The 24,025-nt window shown below is 40.5% G+C and overlaps 1 protein-coding gene across 1 annotated transcript in view; it reads right to left on the bottom strand.

The window, feature by feature from the left end:
• The window catches only part of Scai (suppressor of cancer cell invasion), a 125,486-nt gene that overhangs the window by 35,542 nt on the left and 65,919 nt on the right, over window positions 1–24,025 (bottom strand). The window contains exons 3-5 of the mRNA XM_042678766.1: window positions 19,232–19,363; window positions 1,370–1,465; window positions 313–399 (exon numbers count right to left, since the gene is read on the bottom strand). Of these exons, the coding sequence (XP_042534700.1) occupies window positions 313–399; window positions 1,370–1,465; window positions 19,232–19,363 (315 nt within the window). The remainder of the gene's footprint in view (window positions 1–312; window positions 400–1,369; window positions 1,466–19,231; window positions 19,364–24,025) is intronic.

A 24,025-nucleotide genomic window follows, 5' to 3' on the forward strand; every position in this document is an offset into this window, starting at 1 on the left:
CACAAACAGCTCCTTGGCTCTGAGTTCAAGCCCAAGATAGGCATGTATGCATGGATGCATGCACGCATACACATACCTCCCAAATTCCTTTAAGCCTGATTAAATAAACTTTTCTTTCCTTGGAGCAAGTACAACTGGAAGGTTGAAGTATTATGGAAGGCTGTTTCAAGATGCTGCCTTGAAATCTGGTCTGAACCACATTTCACTTATAACTCACTGTCTAGCCCAGAACCAGTGAGTATGTATGAGACCCTGGCAGGCTGTGTTGCAATCAGGGCACTGTTTCAGTCTTCAAATGTACAATTTACTTACTAATAGTGGTAGTAGAGCTGCCCAATCTTGGAAGCAATTTCACCTATCTGCCATCGTTTCAAGCCATACCGATTATCCAGGACTTGTCTGTTTTATATAGGAAACAAGAAAATAGAAATAAGCAACTACACATTTAAAAAATAATCAAATCTGTATACTGAGCAGGACAAAATAGCATGCAATTAGCAAAGCTTTTGAATTTCTCATGAGAAGATTTCAACAAGATTAAAAGCATTTATTAAATATCTACTTAAAAGTAAGTTGGGATATAAAAAGAAGTCCTTGAGCTCTGTTCATTCAAATTAGAAGCAATATCTCCTCCCTAAATAGCTTTGATCAATAAGCAGATGCATTTCCAAGCAAACCACAGATCATTTCCCCTATATTAGTTAATCTGAAGATACAACATTGTCTCAAAAAAAATCAGATGAGCTGGGCGCTGGTGGCTCACTCCTGTAATCTTAGCTACTCAGGAGGCTGAGATCTGAGGATTGAGGTTCAAAGCCAGCCCGGGCAAGAATGTCCTCTTGCCCGTGAGACTCTTATCTCCAATAAACCACTAGAAAACCGCAAGTGGAGCTGTGGCTCAAAAGATAGAGTACTTGCCTTGAGCTGAAGAATGCAGGGACAGCACCCTGGCCCAGAGTTCAAGCCTCACGACCAACCAAGTTTAAAAATCTTAGATAAACAGGGGGAAAAAAGACTGGAAAGGTGGCTAAGTGGTAGAGTGCAAGCCTACCATGCATGAAGCCCTGGGTTCGATTCCTTAGTACCAGATAAACAGAGAAAGCTGGAAGTGGAGCTGTGGCTCAAGTGGTAGAGTGCTAGCCTTGAGCAAAAGAAGCTCAGGGACAGTGCCCAGACCCCGAGTTCAAGTCCCAGGACTGGAAAAAAAAATAGGGGGAAAAAAGGTTTGTTCTTATTTGGGTCATGAACATGAAATGATGGTTTAAGTCCCAAGATAGAAAGTGCTAAGGTAGTTAAGTTAAAGGTGCAAACAGTAGCTACTATAGACGGGCCTTCACTCTCCTTTAAAATTCCTTCAAAGTTCCTTTACCGATGCTGCTGCTGGAACTTCCAGAGTTTGGTGTAAACATCAAAAGTCCTTCCAAAGTAGGACTGCCACTGCTTCTGTCCATATTGTGGTAAATCTCTGTAATAACAAAATGTATATATCAACCTCCTATCACTTACCCTGTTTCGAAATTAGTCTTGTGACGCTGAAAACTTGAAAGATTTAAGCTATTTGCATTTGGGTTTTTTTTCTTTTTTTTGTCTTTAATTGTTATTATAGAGGAAATGTACAAAGGAGTTACAAGTTATATAAGTCAGGTAAAGAGTACATTTCTTTTTGGACAATGTTACCACTTCCCTCACACTCTCCCAGTTTTCCCCTCCCATCCCCACCCACAAGTTGTAGAGTGCATTTCCTTTTCTTTTCTTTTTTTTTTTTTTTTGTCAGTCCTGGGGCTTGAACTCAGTGCTGAGTGCTGTCTGGGCCTCTTTGTGCTCAAGACTAACACTCTACCACTTGTGCCACAGTTCCAGTTACAGATTTTCCTGAGTAGGTTATTGGGATCAGAGTCTCACAGACTTTTCTGCCAGGTTGGCTTTGAACTGTGATTCTCAGATCCCAGCTTCCTGAGTAGGTAGGATTACAGGCCTGAGCCACTGGAGCCCAGTGTACAGCACAATTTCCACACAGTATCTAGTGAATACCACTGCTGCATTTGTTCACCCTTTGTCCATTTTTGTACAGGTTTCTTAAAAATAAAAAAGGGTAATATTTTCAGAGCAAAGATAGTTCCAGGATCCAGCACATATTCTTTCCTAGTCTCCCCACTGGGCTTTTTCCCCTTGCCCTTCGCACCTACTTCCTCAGGATGGTTCCAGCACTCTCTTTGCTCTCCCTGGTGATCACATTTATACTCATTTATATACTGATAGCTTCCAGATGTTTGCCTTCAGCTAAGACTTTGGTAGTTTGGAAACCCACTATAGAAAATGTACCTAGGAGTAAGTGCGCAAGTAGTCTATTCTTCTCAATTATTCTATCCCTCTTTTAGAAGAAAATATATACCCCTGTCTTTTAGAAGACAAATAACCTACTGAGTACTGGTGGTTCATACCTTAATCCTAACTACTCAAAAGGCTGAAATTTGGGGATTCCAAACCAGCCTGGGCAGGAAAGTCCATCAGACTCTTATCTCCAATTAACCATCCCCCCCCAAAAAAGCCACAAGTGGAGCTGTGCTCAAGTGGTAGAGGGCTAGCCTTGAGCAAAAAAGCTCAGATACAGTACCTAGTCCCTACGTTCAAGTCCCAGGACTGGCATACACACACACACACACACACACACACACACACACACACACACACACACGAAAACAACAACAACAACAAAAAACTCTTATGACATGGGCCTAGCCATGTTAACATATTGGTAATGATGCAGAATGAAAAGTTCTCTACACCATGTCTAGAAAAGAGATTTACATGGCTTAGCATTTTCATTTCTTCTCTATGTTTCCCTCCAACAAAAGAAGACATATTTAATGGAGTCTCAGGGATTACAGACTAACATGTGAGCTAGAAGTAAATTTATTGCAGTAAAACACTAACGTTTGGTTGTGTTATTTGGATATTTGTTTTAACAGTCTGATTTGCAAAAGCTAGTACAGAAATGGGCATCAGGAGTAAGTTATTGCCATGACAACACATATCATATGTGACACTGGCAGCATTGAGATTAGGTACCAAGTGTGACCAAAGGATGGATGTAAGCACCTGTATGATGCAGGTGCAATTCTACATGCCTGCAATAATCTAGAGGCAGATAGTGTGATTAATAGTTTACACAAAGAAGTCAGAAGCAATATGTTATCGGACCTGGATGTGCGTTATCCAAACAGTACAAGAAAGAAGATGAACTCAACAAAAGAGTGGCTGGAATCAGACAATGGTAAAGAAAGAAAACCCACAGGACTGAAAGATACAGCAGTTAATAATATTCAGTTATAAAAGACATAACTGAGGGCTGGGAATATGGACTAGTGGTAGTGTGCTTGGTAATTCCCCATACCACATAAACAGAAAAAGCTGGAAGTGGTGCTGTGGCTCAAGTGGTAGAGTGCTAGCCTTGACCAAAAAAAGCTCAGGGACAGTACCCAGGCCCTGAGTTCAAGTCCCAGGACTTGACAAAAAAAAAAAGAAAAGAAAGGTAACTGAGCTGGGCACAATGGTGGTGGTAGACACCTTCAATCCCAAAATAGGGAAGGCCAAGAGTAAGAAAACAGGAAAATGCCACAATAAGTTGCTGCTTCAAAACAAAAACAAAAAAGACACAATGGAGAACTGTTCACCATCAATGCACTTAAGGCTCAGGCCCATAATCAGTTATAGTCTATGAATCACTGAAGGTGGCCCAAATAGATTATCAGTGTGGAACAAAAGAGATCATGAGCTGGACATTTGTGGTTCATGCCTGTAATCCTAGCTACTCAGGAGGGTGAGATCTGAGGATTGAAGTTGAAAGACAGCCTGAGCAGGAAAATCCATGAGACTCTTAGTTCCAATTAACCACTAGAAAACCAGAAGTGGCACTGTGGCTCAAAGTGGTAGAGTTTTATAGCTAAAAGCTTAGGGATAGCATCCAGGCCCTAAGTTCAAGTCCCATGACCAAAAAAAAAAAAAAAATCAGGGAAGAGAAGCTAAGTATTTGGCTGTCTTGTATAGGTTCAATAAACTGAAGTATCTGTATTAAGTCAAGTAGTCTCAAAAATGTGTGGGCTTAGCTATTGGTAATGGAGCTAACTTGAAAAAACATAATCAACTAGTTTTCATGCGAGTTAGCTGGCCAAATACCGTTGCATTAGTGTGGTATACTTCTCATCCTACTCCCTAGTTGTCAGCAGCTTTTAATTTTTTTAATAAGTAGTTATCAAATGTGTCAATCTTATTTTTATGGTTAGTACCTTTTCTGTCTTTTTTTTTTTTTAAGAAAATGAACCACACAACAGTATTTTAAAATTTAACTCTAGGGGCTGGGAAGGTGGCTGAGTGGTAGAGTGCTTGCCTTGCATGCATGAGCTCTGGGTTCGATTCCTCAGCACTACATAAGAAAAAAGAAAAAAAGCCAGAAGTGGCACTGTGGCTCAAGTGGTAGAGCCCTAGCTTTGAGCTGAAGAGCTGAGGGACAGTGCCCAGGCCCAGAGTTCAAGCCCCACAACCGACCCAAAAAATAAAAAATAAAAATAAAATAAAATTTAACTCTAAAACAACCAAAGCCAGTTTTAGATCTATGTAACAAAATTATCTTTGAATGGTACTTTTAATATAAAGTGTGTGTGTGTGTGTGAGTGTGTGTGTGTGTGTGTGTGTGTGTGTGTGTGTGTAAATCAATTTGGCAGATCTGGAATTGGGCTTTAGTTTTCCTCATTTGTGTCTAAGCTTTTAATTTTGTTCTACTGCTCTGTTCCCATTTTCTCACTAACACTTTTGCTCATTACTTTAGCTTTATAATAAGGATAGAATGTCTCTTGTTCTTGTAGAGTGAGTTGGCTATTCCTAGTTGCATGTATTTGCATTTGAATGCACATTTTGGAAAATCAACCTATCAAAGTTCTACCAAAATCTCTTTATGGAATTTAATTACAACTAAATAGATGTGCAGATCAGTTTGAGAAGTTGACCATTTTTCCTAAATCTGAGTATCAATAGTGACTCTTATAACTGATGTTGAAAATACTGCCATTAAAGTTATGGCCAGGCGCCAGTGGCTCATACCTAGCTACTCAGGAAGCTGAGATCTGAGGATCATGGTTCAAAGCCAGCCTGGGCAAGAAAGTCCATGAGACTCTTGTCTCCAATTAACTACCAGAAAACCGGAAGTGGCGCTGTGGCTCAAATGGTTGATTGCTCACCATGAGCTGAAGAGCTCAGGGACAGTACCCAAGCTTGGGATTCAAGCCCATGACTGGGGAAAAAAAAAAATTCTAGAATAAAAAATATTATTCTAAAAAAAAAAAAATATATATATATATATTATTCTAGGGGCTGGGAAGGTGGCTCAGTGGTAGAGCACTTGCCTTGCATGCTTAAGGCCCTGGGTTCGATTCCTCAGCACCACATAAGCAGAAAAAAAAAGCCGGAAGTGGTGCAGTGGCTCAAGTGGTAGAGCGCTAGCCTTGAGATGAAGAGGTGAGGGACAGCGCCCAAGCCTAGAGTTCAGGCCCCACAACCGGACCCCCCCCCCAAAAAAAAAAAAATATATATATATATATATATATATATATTATTCTACAGGCTCATGCCTGTAGTCCCAGCTATTTAAGAGGCTGAGTTCCAGAGGACAGAAGTTTGAGAATGATGTAGGTAGAAAAGTTCCAGGCCACAGGCATAGCAATTAGTAGAACCCTTTGAAACATTCTGCCCTAAGTTCCAAACCCAGGTACCAGGAGAGAGAGAGAGAGAAAAAAGGCAATATTATTTGCTATCATTCAAACATCTGGTAGGAAACAGATCAAATACTCAAATGAGCCGGGCGCTGGTGGCTCATGCCTGTAATCCTAGCTACTCAGGAGGCTGAGATCTGAGGATCGCGGTTCAAAGCCAGCCCGGGCAGGAGAGACCGTGAGACTCCTATCTCCAATAAACCACCAGAAAGCCGGAAGTGGCACTGTAGCTCAAGTGGTAGAGCGCTCGCCTTGAGCTGAAGAGCTGAGGGACAGCGCCCAGGCCCAGAGTTCAAGCCCCACGACCGACCAAAAAAAAAAAAAATACTCAAATGAGTTTCCTGAAAGTGTTTAACAAAAAGTCAGAGTGACATGAAGAGAAAGCAATGATTAAGGTGAAGGCAAATCCAGAATAAAGTCAGCAAAATACAAATGTCCCAGTGGATAAAGTTTCCAAGTAAATAGTGATACTGGTCAGATTTCAAGTCATTCTTCAGGAAGAATTTGTTAGCATTACAGGGAGTCTGCAACACAAGAGAAATATGTCAACTCAGAAACAGAACTAAAAAGCATAATTAACAATTTTATTAGTATCTTCAAAATGTATATGGTCATAAAAATAAGAACAAGACTGAAAGAAGGTAGAAATATAACAAATTAAGATTGCTGAAATAATACTTCATTGAAAGAAATATAGGAATATAACTTAATGAAATCTCTCATCTATTGATTGCTCCTTCTTTTTTTCTTTTTGAGATATAGTCTCACTATGTAGATAATGCTAGCCTCATGATCCTCCTGCTTCTATCAACTGAGGGGGGAGGGAGAGAGAGAGAGAGAGAGAGAGAGAGAGAGAGAGAGAGAGAGAGAGAGAGAGAGAAGGAAGGAAGGGAGGGAGGGAGAAAGGGAGGGAGGGAGGGAGGGGAGTGGGAGAATAGGGAAACCTGAAGGGACAGAAACCCCCAAGAAACACTGTACTTAAAGCCTGACTTATGAAACTGTAATGCCTCTGTACAACTGCTTAAAAAAAAAAACTATTTTAAAAACAGAAAAAGAAGGAAGGAAGGAAGGAAAGAAGAAAGAAAATATCAAAAAATGCTCCTTCGTCTGAAACTCAGATGAGATCTAGTTTGGTTTGTTTTATGCTAATACTGGGGCTTGAATTCTGGGCCTGGTTGCTGTCTCTGAGCTTTATTGCTCTACTACTTGAGCCACAGCTCTACTTCTGGCTTCTTGCTGTTTTTCTGAGATTAGAGTCTCACAACTACTCCCCACCCTCATGCAACCTGTCTTCTAGCTGGTGCTCTTATTGTAAATACTGCAATGACTACTTACACACACACACACACACACACACACACACACACACACACACACACACACACCTCTATTCCCTGTCCTCCCATTCACATGTTATCAACAGCTTCCATTGAGATTCTTTATGATGTTTCCATATATACCTGCAATGTATATAGGGGAGATGGTGTAATCTCTGGATCCTGTGCTGAGGGCTCCCAGTCCTGCCTGTGTGTAGACACCAGAAGTTGGCAGGTAGCTCCTGGAGTATGACCATTCTATCAGCCATGGGCTTGGTGCTGTTTCCACAGAAACCCTCAGGCAAATCTCTATGAAGGAGATATGTTGTGTGTCTTTTTGGTGTTATTGATGTTTTAACTCAGGGTCTTGTGCTTATTAGACAGGTATTATACTATGTGAGCCGTGTCCTTTTTTGCCTCCATTATTTTCCTTATCGTGTCCCAGATTTGCCGAGGTTGGCCTGGACTGTAATACTCTTATATATACTTCCCATGTAGATGGAATGACAGGCATGAGCCACTACACTCAACATTTTTATTGGTTGAGATAAGTCTCACAAACGTTGCCTGGGTTGGCCTCAAACTGTGATTCTTCTGCTCTAACCCTTTTGAGGAGCTAGGATTACAGGATTGATGCACCGTGCTCAGCTCAAATATATTTTTAATTTTTCAGCTGTATAGTATTCACTTCTTCCTGCTCTTCTTTCTTTCCCTGTCTTCCTCTTTCCTTCCCTTCTCTTCCTTCTTCACGCTAGAAACCAAACCCATACCTTATATATGCAATTCTGGTGCTCTACCACTGACCAAACTCACAGTCCTGTATTCATTCTCTTGACTCCAAATGTATCCTCTGTCCTTGGGTAGTGAGCATACTTCTAATTTATGCTAATACTACTTTATTGTTTCTGTGTAGCATCAGTTGTAAGAAAAGCATTTTTTTTTGGCAGTGGCAGGGATGAAACCCAGATCATTGCACATATTTGGCAAACATTCTGCCACCAGCTACAGCCCTAGCTTAGCAGTACCAGTTCTACTCTTTATGGTCCTGGATGTGAAATTTAATCTGATATTATATTTTTTTAAGTTTTCCTCCATTATCCTCATGAAAACCAGGAATTCATTTTGTGGTAGAGAAATAAGTTGCTTCTGGATATTCATTTTTCATTTTTACTGTGAGTTTTCAACCCTTTATTGCCTGCCCAGATCTCCAGTGAACAGGTGCACTGGGAAAAAGGCATAACCAGATCTTTGTAAGTGGAGGCCACAAGGCTCTTACATATTCTCATCAAGCAGCTGCTGTTAGAAACTGTATTATTATATAAAAGAAGTTGTCAGTACCATCAGCCTTTGACAACCAGCAATTACTGGGTCCTTTTTTAAAAATAATATAAAGTCTTAGGCAAATTTTTAAAGAAACACTGCCTGTAAGTTTCTTTGAGGTTTTCAAACTGAAAAAATTAATAAATTTCAGCAATGTATCCTGTCAAGGCAGCACTCAAAAGGAAAGCTAGCATTTTACTCTATAACTACATCATCTCTGGGGTGCAGCAGAAAAACTCATAGGAAAGAAAATTTTGTCCAAGACTAATAATTATGTAGAAGGTGATTTAAAAGTCTAGAACAAAGTAGGCACCAGTGGCTCACATTCATAATCCCAGCTACTAAATAGGCTGAGATCTGAGGATCATGGTTGGAAGCCATCCTGGGCAGGAACGTCCATAAGACTCTCCATTTAACCACTAGAAAACTAGAAGTGGCTCTGTGGTTCAAAGTGATACAGTGCTAGCCTTGAGCAAAAAAAGCTCAGAAACAGCACCCAGGTCTTGAGTTCAAACCCCACAATTGATACACACACACACACACACACACACACACACACACACACACACACACACACACAGTATAGAACATTTCTGGGTACCAATGGCTCACACCTGTAATCCTGGCTACTCAGGAGATCTGAGGATCGCAGTTTGAAGTCACCCTTAGCAAGAAAGTCTGTGAGACTCTTATCTCCAACAAATCTGCAAAAAGCCAAAAGTGCAGTTGTGCCTCAAGCGGTAGAGCACCCAAGTAGAAAAAGTTAAGGGACCGTACCAAAGCCTTGAGTCAAGCCCTACAAATAACACATACATGCAAGCATACATGCGTATATACACACACACACACACACAGAGTCTAGAACATGTTTCCTACCAGTAATAACATACAAGTATTTAATAGCAATGTATAGCAATGATGTGTAGTGATGAACAATGGTGGTTAAATTTTTTATATTACTTTCCTCAAAAGAATTCAGGCCCGGTGCTGGTAGCTCATGCCAGTAATTCTAGCTACTCAGGAGGCTAAGATCTAAGGATCACAGTTTAAGGCCAGCCCACGCAGGAACACCAGTGAGACTCTTTATCTCTAATTAACCACCAGAAAACCAGAAGTGAAGCTGTGGCTCAGAGCGGTAGAGTACTGGCTTTGAGCAAAAATGCTCAGGAACAGTGCCCAGGCCCTGAGTTCAAGCTCCACGACCACCACCAGCAACAACAACAAAAAAGAATTCAGACCATCTATCACTGAATACCTATCACTACAGCCAAGAGGATCATAAGTTCGGGGTCAGTCTATGCTACATACTGAGACGTTGTCTCAACAAAACAAAATCTATAAAGAAAAAGAAGTTTCAATTACAAGATTCCATTATTTTTAAAAAATTTCCTAAAGACTTGGGCTGGGAAGGTGGCTAAGTGGTAGAGCACTTGCCTTGTATTCATGAGGCCCTGGCTTCCTCAGCACCACATAAGCAGAAAAAAACAGAAGTGGAGCTGTAGCTCAAATGGTAGAGTGCTAGCCTTGAGCTGAAGAACCGAGGGACAGTGCCCAGGCCCAGAGTTCAAGCCCCACGACTGAAAAAAAAAATCCTAAAGTCTAAGTTCTGTTATCACCCCTTTTCTAATGAGACATATCAAAGAAGCTAATATACCCATCACCATAATGTGATTAAAGTCTAAAATTAACTAAGGTAGTTTATAAAGAGTTTCACGCAAGTTCTACTGTTCAGGGCTTGACACTGGTTTTCAATTCTGAATATATCATTTGGCCATTATTACTGTCAACAGAAATGGGATATTAATGGTCCACAGAATTAAAATAAAATGGGGATCTGTGAATTACTCCTTAACTTAAATGACACTGTATTTCACATTTCTCAATGACACCTGTCCATCTTCTCTTCACAAAGCTTTTGAGGGACAAAGAAGTACATGGCAGATCTCTCCCTTTAAGTCCACAGTGCTACCAACTGTGGCAGAAGAAATGCTGCACAAATGATGACATCAAATCTGCAAAGACATTTCAGATGTATAGCTGAAATGTCATCACTAAAGATATTTCTCTCAAGTTCCTTTACTAACCTAACTAGCTATGATTACCGAAACCTGTCTATAGCTAGCATTCAAGTTCAGCAGGCACTCCTGATCCCCCTTGCACGGGTCCCCCTTATATGGGTCACCTTAGATGGCTCCCCCTTATATGGAGGACCACTCAGCTCCACTTTCTCATCCTCTTGTCTTCCTTTATTTTTATAATCTCCTTCATTAGCTTCCCTTTCCTAAATCTGGTCCTTAATCACTTAGCTTCTCTAGGTTATATGTGTGTATAGGTCTGTTTATATAGACAAGTGCATATACATTTACACATACAATAGTAAGTTGCTTGGGAATTGTGGCAAGTAAGTTTACATTTGACCCTTCCAACCTCTAATTCAATGCATTCTCTTTACTACCACATGGAATAATAAACTAGATTTGTCTATATTAGGTTTTTTTCCCTAGGAGCTGTTTCCCAGGTTGTTCTCCAATAAAGTCGTGGTCAAGCAAGGCATGGTACATGTCTTTAATTCCAGCACCAAGAGGCTGAGGCAGGAGGATGAAGAGTTTGAGAGTTTGAGTTTGAGAGCCTTGATATAGAGAGAGACATTGTCTCAAAAACACACACACTAAACTAAACTGATCAAAGGCCACTTGGGCAAGGAACACACTGCTCACAGTGTAACTGTGGGGGAGACCTTTCTGTTTTAATACATCCACCCAAGTTTATGTATATACTAAACAAAACTGTGTTTGAGATGGACAAAGCCAAACTGAACACTTCCTTGTTTAAGTGCCAGCATTTTTTTTTTTTTTTTGGTTGGTTGGTGTGGGGCTTAAACTCAGAGCCTGGGCTTTGAACTGCAATGCTCAGATCTCAGCCTGCTGAGTAGCTAGGATCACAGGCATGGGCCACAGGTGCCTGGCTTTTATTTTCTTTCTTTATACTCCACTCCTGCATGTTCTTTTTTTTTTTTTTTTTTTTGTCAGTCGTGGGGCTTGAACTCTGGGCCTGGGCGCTGACCCTTAGCTCTTCAGCTCAAGGCGAGCGCTCTACCACTTGAGCTACAGCGCCACTTCTGGTTTTCTGGTGGTTTATTGGAGATAGGAGTCTCACGGTCTCTCCTGCCCGGGCTGGCTTTGAACCGCGATCCTCAGATCTCAGCCTCCTGAGTAGCTAGGATTACAGGCGTGAGCCACCAGCGCCCGGCTCCTGCATGTTCTTAAACGTGAACCATAAACCTTCCTTTCTAATCTAACTTCCAGAAGCAATTTACAAGGGAAGACAGGATATTGTAGTTGTTTCTACTCATTAAGATCCTAGAGTAGAGTATGAATGTATATGCCTATAATCCTAGCCTGAAAAATAAAATCATAGACAAGCCAATTTGCAGAGGATACTGACTTTTGAGAAAAAAATATTGAGAGAACAGTAATCAATTTTAATAGTTTTGTATAGAATTTTGTTTTGTTTGTAGCCTAGGTTGGCCTTGAACTCAAGATTGCCATGCCCCTGTCTCCTAAGAGCTGTGATTGTAGGTATATACCACCATGCCTAGCTAGAATAGGATTTTTTTTTTTTTGGGGGGGGGGGGGGGGGGAGGTCAGTCATGGGGATTGAACTCAAGAGTTCAGGACCTGGGCAATGTCCCTGAGTTTTTTCACTTAAGGTGAGTGCTCTACCACATTGAGCCATAGTGCCACTTCCAGTTTTCTGGGGTTAACTGGAGATAAGAGTCTCACAGACTTTTCTGCCTGGCTTTGAACCGAGATTCTCAGATCTCAACCTCCTGAGTAGTTAGAATTATAGGTGTGAGCCACCAGTGCCCAGCTAGTACAGGATTTCAATTACTGATTTTTCTGGGTTCTAGGGAAATGATGGCAGAAGAGGTTTGAAGCTACTCAGACACCTTCCAAAAACGGACAGACAGACATATCTAAAAATATGACAGCCATCCCTATCCCAAAGTCACCTCCTGTACTACTATGATGCAAAGAAACAAAAACATTTTTCAGCAAGATTATTATATTACTATGTTACTCTACAAATTCCCATGTTGAAGTATTATCCCACAGTACCTCTGAATATGACTGCATTTGGATACAGGACTTTAGGATATAGAATAGGTCTTATTACAATGCCTATTTAAGAGATCTAAGGGCTGGGCAGCAGTGGGTCACACTTGCAATCCTAGCTACTTAGGAGGCTAGAATCTGAGGATTGTGGCTCAAAGCCAGCCTGGGCAGAAAAGTCTCTGTAAGAATCTTATCTCAATTAACCAATCAAAAATGGGAAGCTATAGTTCAAAGTGACACAATGCTAGCTTTGAGCAAAAGAGCTCAGAGACAGCGTTCAGGCTCTGAATTTAAGGCCCTACAATGGAGAGGGGAGAGGAGAGATCTAAGAACATGGCAACTAGGGGACCAAGTAAACAAAAAGATGGCTGTGTAAAGACACAGAAGACAGCCATCCTCAAGCCAAGGAGAGAGGCCTCAGAAGAAACCAAAACTGCCAACACTTTGCTTCTTAGACTTCCGGTCTCCAGAACTGTGAAGAAGAAATTTGTTTTTAAGCCACACAATCTATGGTGTTTTGTTATAGTGGCCTTGCACCCAAATTCACTGAGAGAGAAGGCATCTGTGTAGTTGCTAAATACAGGTGGATGGTGACAAATTACCAGCAACCAAAAGGCCTACATGTTATTGGCTGCAAAGGAGAGAACCCAAGACAACCAAAATGAATTCACCAGAAGGCAGTGTGGGCCACCCTGACAACAGAAGCTAAAACTGAAAGAATGTTGTCTAAGCCACAACCACATGAGGTTCCTGAGCACTGGAGATGTGGCTAACCTGAACTGACATCTATGTAAACATAAAATATTCACTGCATTTCAAAACCATAGCATGCAAACAAGGATGCAACCTGTCTCAATAATTTTCTATACTGAATTACATCATGAAACAGTATTTTTGACATTTAAATCAGATGAAATGTATTATTAAAATTAATTTCACATGCTTTTTAGATTTTTTAATGTGCCTAGAAAATTTGCCTTTACCTTAAATTTCTATTAGTCTGCAATCAGACACCTAGTGCACTCTGCTGGCTGTCTATCTCAGTGCACAACTAAACTAACATGAGAGGTAGGCTGTACATCACAAGCCTATACTCGCAATTAAGGATGCAATCTCTGGAAAAGAAGACTGCTTGTTGGCTTGCCAAACTTGCTTCCAAGAGCATATTAATTTTTTCAAGAAGGAAGAGGGAGCTGGGCACCCGTGGCTCAGCTACTAATCCTAGCTACTCAGCAGGCTGAGATCTGAGAATCATGGTTCAAAGCCAGCCTGGGCAGGAAAGTCTGTGAGACTCATCTCCAATTAACCACAAGAACACTGCAAGTAGAGCTGTGGATCAAAGTGGTACAGTGCTAGCCTTGAGTGCAAAAGAGTTCAGGGACAATGCCTAGGCTCTGAATTCAAGTCCCACAAATGACAAAAAAAAAAGGAAGAAGGAAGGAAGGAAAAAAGAAATGAATAAATGCATGGAGGAATGGAGGAAGAGAATGAGAACACTAGGATGGGTTATTCCTTAATGTCTTCCCATATAGGAACCAGGGCATCTAAAAAATAGCCTTCTAGCCAAGCACCAGAAGCTCACATTTATAACTATAGCTATTCAAGAGGCTGAGATCTAACGATTGTAGTTCGAAGCCAATCTGGGCAAGAAAATTGTGGACTATTATCTCCAATTCACTATCAAAAGAGCTGAAGTTGAGCTGTGGCTTAAGTGGTAAAGCACTAGCCTTGTGCACACAAATTCAGGGACAGTACCTAGACCATGATTCACACCCCAAGGCCAATTAAAAAAAAAAAAAAAGAAGAAAAAAGAAAAAGAATTGTCTTCTAAAGGACATACTGTAGATGGTTTATTCCTTAATTTAAATATAAAGGACATATTTAATACAAATAACTTCTCTAACTACTTTTTTGAGCCACTTATGGCTTTTTTTTTTATTAATTAGAGATAAGAGACTAATGGATGTTTCTGCCTGGGCTCACTTTGAACCATGATCCTCAGATCTCAGCTTCTTGAGTACTTAGGATTACAGGTATGAGCCACTGGTGCTCAGCTTCTGTATTTATTTATTTATTATTATTAATTTTTTTTTGTCTGGGCCTGTCCCTCAGCTCTTCAGCTCAAGGCTAGTGCCCTACCACTTGAGCCACAGTGCCACTTCTGGCTTTTTCTGCTCACGTGGTGCTGAGGAATTGAACCCAGGGCCTCATGCATGCAAGACAAGCACTCTACCACTGAGCTACCTTCCCAGCCCCAGCTTCTGTATTTTTACCTAAGGCTATTACACTTCACTTTGGTGTAATCATTTTGGTATAATTCCATTTGTGGGGGGAAGAGTGTGTGTGTGTGTGTGTGTGTGTGTGTGTGTGTGTGTGTGGTGTAATCATTTTGGTATAATTCCATTTGTGGGGGGAAGTGTGTGTGTGTGTGTGTGTGTGTGTGTGTGTGTGTGTGTATCCTCCCATAATCATTTTGGTATAATTCCATTTGTGGGGGGAAGTGTGTGTGTGTGTGTGTGTGTGTGTGTGTGTGTGTGTGTGTGTGTGTGTGTGTGTGTCCTCCCATGGCCTCCAAAGCTTGTTTGGCTTTGTGTGTATGTGCTCCTGTACAGTGAAATAACAAGGGATTTAGAGGTCTCCACTTCTTCAAAACACCATAAGTTCTGGAGGTCACTGGTAGGTAGACATAGCTGCCTTAGATAAACCCACCCAGTATTACAGTCGACTTCAAGTCTCAGTCACCATGACAACCAGAACCCTACAAGCACTTGGGCTTTTGATCATTTTCTGACAGCATTCAAAGCGTTTTCTGACATTATTTTCACTTCATTACTACTGAAACTATATACAAAACACCATTCATTTTTGCCAATTTCTTTTTTCTGAACTATGCTTTCTTACACAGTGAATGGAAGCGGAGCCTAATTTATATGTACATATTTTAGAAAGGCGATTTTGATCAAGAAAAAGTACTTCATTAAGATATTCAGAGCTGGGAAAATGAAAGGCTGTGACAACACAAACCAATAGCTCAATATGAAATGGGAAGACACATCTCTAAGGGTAAAACAAGAATTTATTATACTCCAAAGGAGTCATTACAAAGAAAATCTGTAGCCTAATTTATTTTTTAGATATTGGGGATTCAACCCAAGGCCTTCATACTTGGTAGGAAAGCTCTATACAGCTTCAATCACCCAGCCAGCCTTTTTGTGTATGTGCTGGTATTAGGGCTTGAACTCAGGGCTGTGTGCTTTCACTTTGCTTTTTTGCTCATAGCTAGTACTCTACCACTTAAGCCATATCCCTAATCAGGCACTTTGATGGTTACCTGAGTCTTTTTCTGCCTGGGCTGGCTTTGAACCACAATCATGAATGGATCCTGGCCTCCTGAAAAACTAGGATTGCAGGTGTGAGCCACTGGTATCCAACTTGTTGGTTAATTTATGATAGAGTCTCACAAGGGACAGACATTTGGAAAATGTAAAGACTGACTACAACTTAATAATGAGAGATAAAATAATCCATTTTTAATACTTAAGGGATTAAAACTTCCCCCCCCCCCAAAGAAACAGCAAAATGGAAGCAGCATAAAAAACGTGTTCAGATTTTAGATATTAGGCAGATGCAAATCAAAACCACTGAGACATCAGTTCACACCCACTAGGCTGTCTCATAAAAAAAAGACAGAAAATGGTAAGTGCTGGGAAGACAGGGAGTCATGTTACCTTGCACACATTGCTGGTGATGCAGCCACTTTGGGAAACATTCAGCAGCTCCTCAAAAGATTTTGTTTGTTTTTTTATTGTGAAAATACTGTACAGAGGGGTTACAATTACATAGGCAAGATAAGATTTTTTTTTAATCTTTAAGTAGTTGTACAAAGAAGTTCCCATTCTACAAAACAGTATATGAGTACAAAGTGTCTGATAACATTGTCACCCATCTCTCTTAACCTATCCTTTCTCTCACTTTCCTCAAAAGATTAAAACACACTTTGTAGCATTAGTGGAATAGTTAGTTCTTCCATTCTGTGCTGTATGCCCATGAGAATAGAAAACTGGTATCTAAGACACATCTATGCACAGATGCCCACTGCACCATCATCCATAATAGTACAAAACAACCAAAATGTCCACAATGTATGGCTAGACAAACAAGATCCAGTAAATCCTTATGCTGCAATATTAACCAGTAAGAAGAATGAAGTATCATATGTTATAACACTAAATGAAAGGAACTTGTCAAAAAGAGCACAGAGTATTTGATTCTATAAACATGAAATGTCCAAAATAAATAAATAGAGACAAATAGTAGCCTAGCAGTTGCCAGGGGTAAGGGTCTGAGGCACTTTTACTAGGTACTGAGTTTCTTTGGGTAATGAATAAAATGTTCTAAAGTTAGACTGTGGGGTAAGTTGCACAACAGTAAACACTGTAAATCATGTAGCCATAAACTTTGATCAAGTGAGTTTTGCTGTGTATAAACTCAGCTCTGGAAAGCTGGAAGAGGAAGAAGGATGAAAGCAAATGGAACTATGTTCATCCATTAAGAGTGTGAGAGCTTAGGAGCCAGAAGCTCACAGGGATTTTCAAGTGAGATTTCAAATGTCTTCCTGCTCTGTAAGTATCTCTTGCCTTTAATTTGTTCTTGCCATCATTTCCACAGGCATGCAGAGTGAGGTGAGAAATACATTCAATAGATATGCAGTGTCAGGCCAGCAGAGAGCAGAAGGATATTAGGTTTTGTTTTCATAATTCCCTCAAGAAGTATTTGGAAGAATAGATGGCCAATTTTGTCTCCGCACTTTTTTTTTGGCAGGGGGCTGCTCCTGGGGCTTGAACTCAAGGCCTGGGTGCTGTCCCTTAGCTTCTATCTGCTCAAGGTTAGGAGTCTACCACTTAAGCCACAGTGTTGCTTCCAGCTTTTTCTGAGTCTTACAGACTTTTCTGCTCAGGCTGGCTTCAAACCATCATCCTCAGATCTCAGCCTCTTGAGAAGCTAGGATGACAGGCAGGAGCCACTGGTGCCTGGCATTTTCTATACCTAACACACAGAATGTGGTACATACTGGGTGCCAGTTAAGTTTTCAATAAATAAAATATGCCTGAATACAAGTAAAGAATGAAAGCCTACAATAGTGGCTCTCACCTGTAATCCTAGTTACTTCAGAGTCAGAAACTGGGAGGATCATAGTTTGAGGTCAGCCTAAGCAAAAAGTTAGTGAGGTCTCCAACCAACCAATGAAAAGATTGGCATGACAACTCATGCCTGGGTCTCATGTCCTAGCTACATAGGAAATGTAAATACAAGGATAGTGGTCTAGGAGAATGGCATAAACACAAGCCCCTCTCTCAAAATGAACCAAAGTAGGGTTGAGGACATGGTTCAAGTGGTATATATAGTGCCTACCTAACAAGCATGAGACTGATTTCAAATTTCTGTACTACAAAGGAAAAGAAGAACAAAAACAGGGCAGTGTCAATAACTCATACCTGTAATCCTAGCTACTCAGGAAGCTGAGATCTGAGAATCTCAGTTTGAAGCCAGCCTGGGCAGGAAATTCAATGATGCAATTAATCACCAAAATGCCAGAATGGAGTTGTGGGTCAAGTGACAAAGCACTTGCCTTGAGCACAAAAACTTAGGGATAGCATTCAGGCCCTGAGTTCAAGTCCCAGGACCAGCACAGAGAGAGAGAAAAAACGCTCTCTGTGAGAGAGAAAAAAAAAACTCAAAATGAAAAATCCTTTGATAGTACACTGCAAAATTGGGTTTGTAATACAACTATAAAGCTTAGGAGACAAAGATGGTATTTTTACCACAAATAATTTTTAAACGAATAGAACTCTTCTCTGAAATTATTCATTCCTGTACAAACTTTAAATACAAAACCTGTTCACACTTAGTATTTTACCTATTTCATGTTTATGATAAGAACTAAACTGGGAATGTGGCTTAGCGGTGGTGTACTTGCCTAGCATGCATGAAGCCCCAGGTTCGATTCCTAAGTACCACATAACTAGAAAAAGGTGGAAGTGGTGCTGTGGCTCAAGTGGTAGAGCACTAGCCTTGAGCACAGAGAGGCTCAGGGACAGAGCCCAGGCCTTGAGTTCAAGGCCCAGGACTGACCAAAAAAAAAAAGGACTAAACTAAAAATAAGTGTATGATGGTAAAAATCCTAAGGACTGAATGAAATGGTGCAAAATTATTTCCATCAAATCCAGAACACATTTCATACAGTGTTTAAGACCTGAGCAGCTATTCTGCCCAAGACACGCCCAACTTAAGCAGAAACAACACTTTCTAGAACCTTAGTAAACTACCCTAAAAAAGATAGAAAAGAAAAAGAAAAGGAACAAACAAATGTGTAAAACTGCCCAAGAATCTCCATTTCCAATTGCCTATGTACTCCTGTACTTATGTATTCCCATAAATATAGAATGGATTGCCAATCAAGTGTGAATAGCGTACATAAAACCATCTGCTACTACCACAAAAACCATCTAGCTTTCAACTTGAGTAAAATAGGATTTCCTCCTTTCCTACTTTTTTTTTCCCATCTCAGGATAGTGTCATAGGAAAACAAAATGATGATCACTTCACTAATACAAGTATTTATAACATTCTAACTGTGACTTTCAGATACTCACCACAGATCAGCCGGTAAAAAGCAAAAGTAGAGAAAACACTGAAGCATCAAGAGTCTACTAACCTCAGCCCATTGAACAGCTGTTTAGATTTGTCGAGAAGATAACAGAAGTCTGTAACTGTTTTCCTCTCTCCTTGGGGGATGTCATCTTCAGCACCTCCAGAGGACATGATTTCTTTAACAGCAAATTCAGTTCTTTAAGAAAAAAAAAATGTCTATTTAACAGTTGGTAAAAACAAAAGAGAAGGAGACTTTAGTTGTATCATTTTTGTTTGTTTGTTTGTTTGTTTGTTTATGCAGGCTCTCACCAGGTAGCCCAGACATGGCTCAAATTTGCAATCCTCCTGCATCAGCTTCCCCCACCCGCTACTGATGAGGAATTCCAGGCATGACTCCCATACAGGGCTACCTACACCTATCATCTGATAGCATTTTCCTCAAAGATAGAGTATTTTTCTAATTACACTCAAATCAAAATAACACAAATATAATACAGTATTGCAAAAGAAATAATTCTGAATTGTTAGTAGGAATTAAAATGCAATTTTTATCCTATTCTTTCATCTGATAAATATCTGACTACCTGTTCTCTTCTATGCACTCTTCTATAAGTTAATTTCTAAGTAAACAACCTAATATGTTGATCCTTTCCACTTATTTGTCTATTTAACTCATTCTCCATATCTGTCCTGGAAAATGACCCTAAAATTGAAAAACATCTTCTCAGAATTTCATTATGACAGCAATTAAAATGAAAAATAATCCTAGCTACTCAGAAGGCTGAGACCTGAGGATCACTGTTGGAAGCTAGCCCAGGTAAATCTATGAAACTTGTATCTTCAATTAACCAGCAAAAGTTGGAAGTAGAGGTATGGCTCAAGTGGCACAGTGGTAGTCTTGAGCAGAAAAAGTTCAACCCTCAGCACAGGAACAAAAACAAAAACAAAAGGAAAATACTTAAATGTCTTTAAAAAAAGGAAATAAACCCTTGTCAGAATACTAACTTACACTTAAGAAGTTGAGGAAACAATGTAAGGATACTTCAGTAGAAAGGAACAGAGGCATAGATGAAAACATTTACCTCCCCCACGGTGTAGCCCCTGCTTTCACTGTATTTGATGTTTGTATAATTTGTGGAGGGGAAGGGAAAAAACAAATCGTTTAAATAGGGATACAGGTGGACCCACTGCAACAATGAGACAAGTTGTTATGTCGAAAATGAACTTCACAACTTTGGTGGGGGCGGGGAGGATTGGTTGGGGGAACGGAGGGGGGGGAGGATGGGAAGGGGAAACAAAGGAGGAGGCTACAATGCTTGATAAGAAATGTACTCATTATCTTGCCCATGTAATTGTAACCCCTCTGTATAGTATTTTCACAATAAAAAAATAAATAAATAATAAAACATTTACTTAACCCAAAGCATGTAATCTAGAACTATATTAATTTGCTATCTTTGAAATACTAAGCTATTAAAACAAAATAACTTCTCTGTTCATACACAGAAATGTTTGGGACAACAAGTTTATGTGACTACAAGGTTAATATATGAAGAATATAAGAAAATTGTTGAAAAGATTACCATATTATTATTGTCTTGAACTCAAGACAAATCTTAAAAGTTTAAGGCCAAAAAAAAATTTGTTTAAGGCCAGACAAACTTAATGAGATCCTATGTCAAAAACAAAATACAAAATAAAGAGTTAGAGACATGGATCAAGTAGTGGAGTACTTGCTTAGCATATATAAGGTTCTGGGTTCAATCTACTTACAAAAAAAGCAGAAGAGAAAAAAAAAAGAAGAGAGGAGGAAGAGGAAAAAGACAAAGAAGAGGAGGAGTAGAAGCAAGGAGAAACCATGAGCAGCAGCTAAAGCCTTTAGTCCTAGCTACTTGCGAGGTAGAGATCAGAGGATCCTGGTTAGAGGCCAGCTCAGACATAAAAGTTAGCAAGAGTCCATTTTAATCGATGACTGAGTGTAGTGGCATGTACCTGTCCATCCTCACCAACACAGGGAAACACAAATAGGAAGATCACAACCCAGGTGGACCTGTGCAGAAAGCAATACCATACTTCAAAAGTAACCTATAAAAAAGGTGCTGGAGGGCTGGGAAAGTAGCTCAGTGGAACAGTGCTTGCCTTGCATGCATGAGGTCCTGGGTTCGATTCCTCAGCACCACATAAACAGAAAAAGCTGGAAGTGGCACTGTGGCTCAAGTGGTAGAGAGCTAGCCTTGAGCTGAAGAGCTGAGGGACAGCGCCCAGGCCCAAGTTCAGGACCAAAAAAAAGTGCTGGAGACATGGTTCAAGTGGTAGAGTACCTGCCTACCAAGCTCTAGGTTCAATTCTCAGCCTTGAGATCAATCCCCAGAACAGCAAAAGAGAAAGAAATGGAAGAGGAGAACTGGGCGCCAGTGGCTCATGCCTGTAATCCTAGCTGTTTAGGAGGCTGAGAGCTGAGAGACAGCGCCAGGCCCAGAGTTCAAGCCCCACAAATGACAAAAAAAAAAAAAAAAAAAAGGAAGAGGAGATGGAAAGGAAAAGAGAAGGCTAAAAATCCTTGGCAATAGTGGCTGGGGTGTAAGTAAAGTGGTAGAGTGTTTACAGGTGTAAAGTCCTGGGTTCAATCTCCAATACCAAAAAAAGAAAAAGGTGGGGGAGGAAGAGGGGAGGAAGAAGAATAAATTGATGGCTTAACTGAAATCCTGAAACATGATGAAGGCTCATATTGCTAAACATTTAAAGAAGGGGGGAAAATGTACACCTTAAACAAACTCTTACAGAATATAGAAGTATATGGGCTGGGAAGGTGGCTCAGTGGTAGAGCGCTTGCCTTGCATGCCTAAGGCCCTGGGTTTGATTCCTCAGCACCACATAAGCAAAAAGAAAAAAGCCGGAAGTGGCACTGTGGCTCAAGTGGTAGAGCACTAGCCTTGAACTGAAGAGCTGAGGGACAGCGCCCAGGCCCACAGTTCAGGTCCTACAACTGGACCAAAAAAAAAGAAGTATCATTCCCCAACTCATTTCCTGGGGCCATCATAACTAAAACTTAACAAGGATATTAAGAGGAAGGAACATTATAGGCTATTCTTACTAATGAATAGATGTGAATGAACTAAACCAAATGCTTAGCAAATCCAATTCAGCAATATATAAAAAGGACATGACAAAATTCGGCTTATTTTAGACATGTAAAGTTGATTTGATATTTGAAAATCAATTACTGTAATCACCATGTAAGTAAAATGCAGGACAAAAATCAAAAGTTGGTTGCTCAACAGATGTAGTACAGATTTGGTAAAATCTGACTCAAAATAAGAAAAAAAAATCAGGAAATGAGGAACTGAAAGAATAGCATGCATAAAGAACATGTATTTTTAAATTACAGCAAAAAAATTACACTTTCTGGTAAAATGTGGATATAGTTCCTCATGAGATGTGAATGCAGCTGATAGTTTTTGTTGGTTATGTCATATGTTTTTGAGGTCATGGCCTCACTATGTAGTCCAGGCCAGCCTTGAACCAGCCTCCTGAGTGCTGTGATTACAGGAGTTCTCTATGGCAATCTCAATCCTGATATAATATTGAATAAAGCAAAAGGGAAAAAGACCAAGAGATAAAGACCAAGAAAGAAAAACAAGCAAACTCTTTGGGAAGGGGACAGAGGAAGGGCCTTAATTTTTCATCCACCCTATCAGACAAATGTCCAAGCTCTGACAGCTTCCATGCATTTGACCCTTGTCCAGTCTCACTCCTTGAAGTGCACTGCTCCATGTGAGTAGCTTCCTCAGATTCACCTACCTGCTTCATGGCTCAAGGTATGTCTGTGTTTTGTCCTATTATCTTTTTTTTTGGGGGGGGGGGGGTCTGGTCGTGGGGCCTGAACTCTGGGCCTGGGCACTGTCCCTCAGCTATTCAACTCAAGGCTAGCACTCTACCACTTGAGCCACAGCGCCACTTCCGGCTTTTTTCTTTTTGCTTATGTGGTGCTGAGGAATCAAACCCAGGGTCTCAGGCATGCAAGGCAAGCGCTCTACCACTGAGCCACCTTCCCAGCCCCTTTCCTATTATCTTTCTAAACCTTGTGGTTATTTTGCCACAAAAGGACATGAACTCCAAAGTAAGTGAAGAATTCCTAAAAAACAGTAAAACACACCAAAAGGAGAAAAATAGGCAAAGATTAGATTGGAGAGGCGGAGACTCAATAGAAAGCACAAATAATATAATTCTTTAGAAAGACTAAGTCAAAGCCCAACAAAATAAGTACCAGGAAATGGGTACTTGCAAGAGGGGAGGCCAAGGGAGAGAATGGAAGAATGAATGGGGCAAGGGAGTTAAAATGCAGGCAAGAATGCATTGTATATACCACAGAACTAAGGAAAAGGGTGGGTTAAAGGGTGTTGAAGATGTTGATGGGATGACACAGATCAAGGTACATGGCACACATGAATTGCTTCGCTAAATGCCAAATGTTTCAATACATAACCTAAAAATTAAGAAAAGTGATGGAATGGATGGGGTGGGAGGGGTGGGTGAGAATGTTGAAAGGGCTGACATTGATCAAGAGGCACTGTATTCATAAACTGCTTTGTTAGAGGGCAACTCCTTTGTACAACTACTTAAAGATAATAAAAAAAATATTTTTTAAAACATGAAAGGGGCCGTGTGCTGGTGGCTCACACCTAACTACTCAGGAGGCTGAGATCTGAGGATCTTGATTCAAAGCCAGCCCGGGCAGGAATGTCCGGGAGACTCTTATCTCCAATAAACCACTAGAAAACTGCAAGTGGTGCTGTGGCTCATGTGGTAGAGTGCTCGCTTGCCTTGAGCTGAAGAGCTGAGGGATAGCGCCCAAGCC

This window comes from Dipodomys spectabilis, unplaced genomic scaffold, assembly GCF_019054845.1.
Source record: "Dipodomys spectabilis isolate Male_0828 unplaced genomic scaffold, ASM1905484v1 ptg000046l, whole genome shotgun sequence".
Lineage (NCBI taxonomy): Eukaryota > Metazoa > Chordata > Mammalia > Rodentia > Heteromyidae > Dipodomys > Dipodomys spectabilis.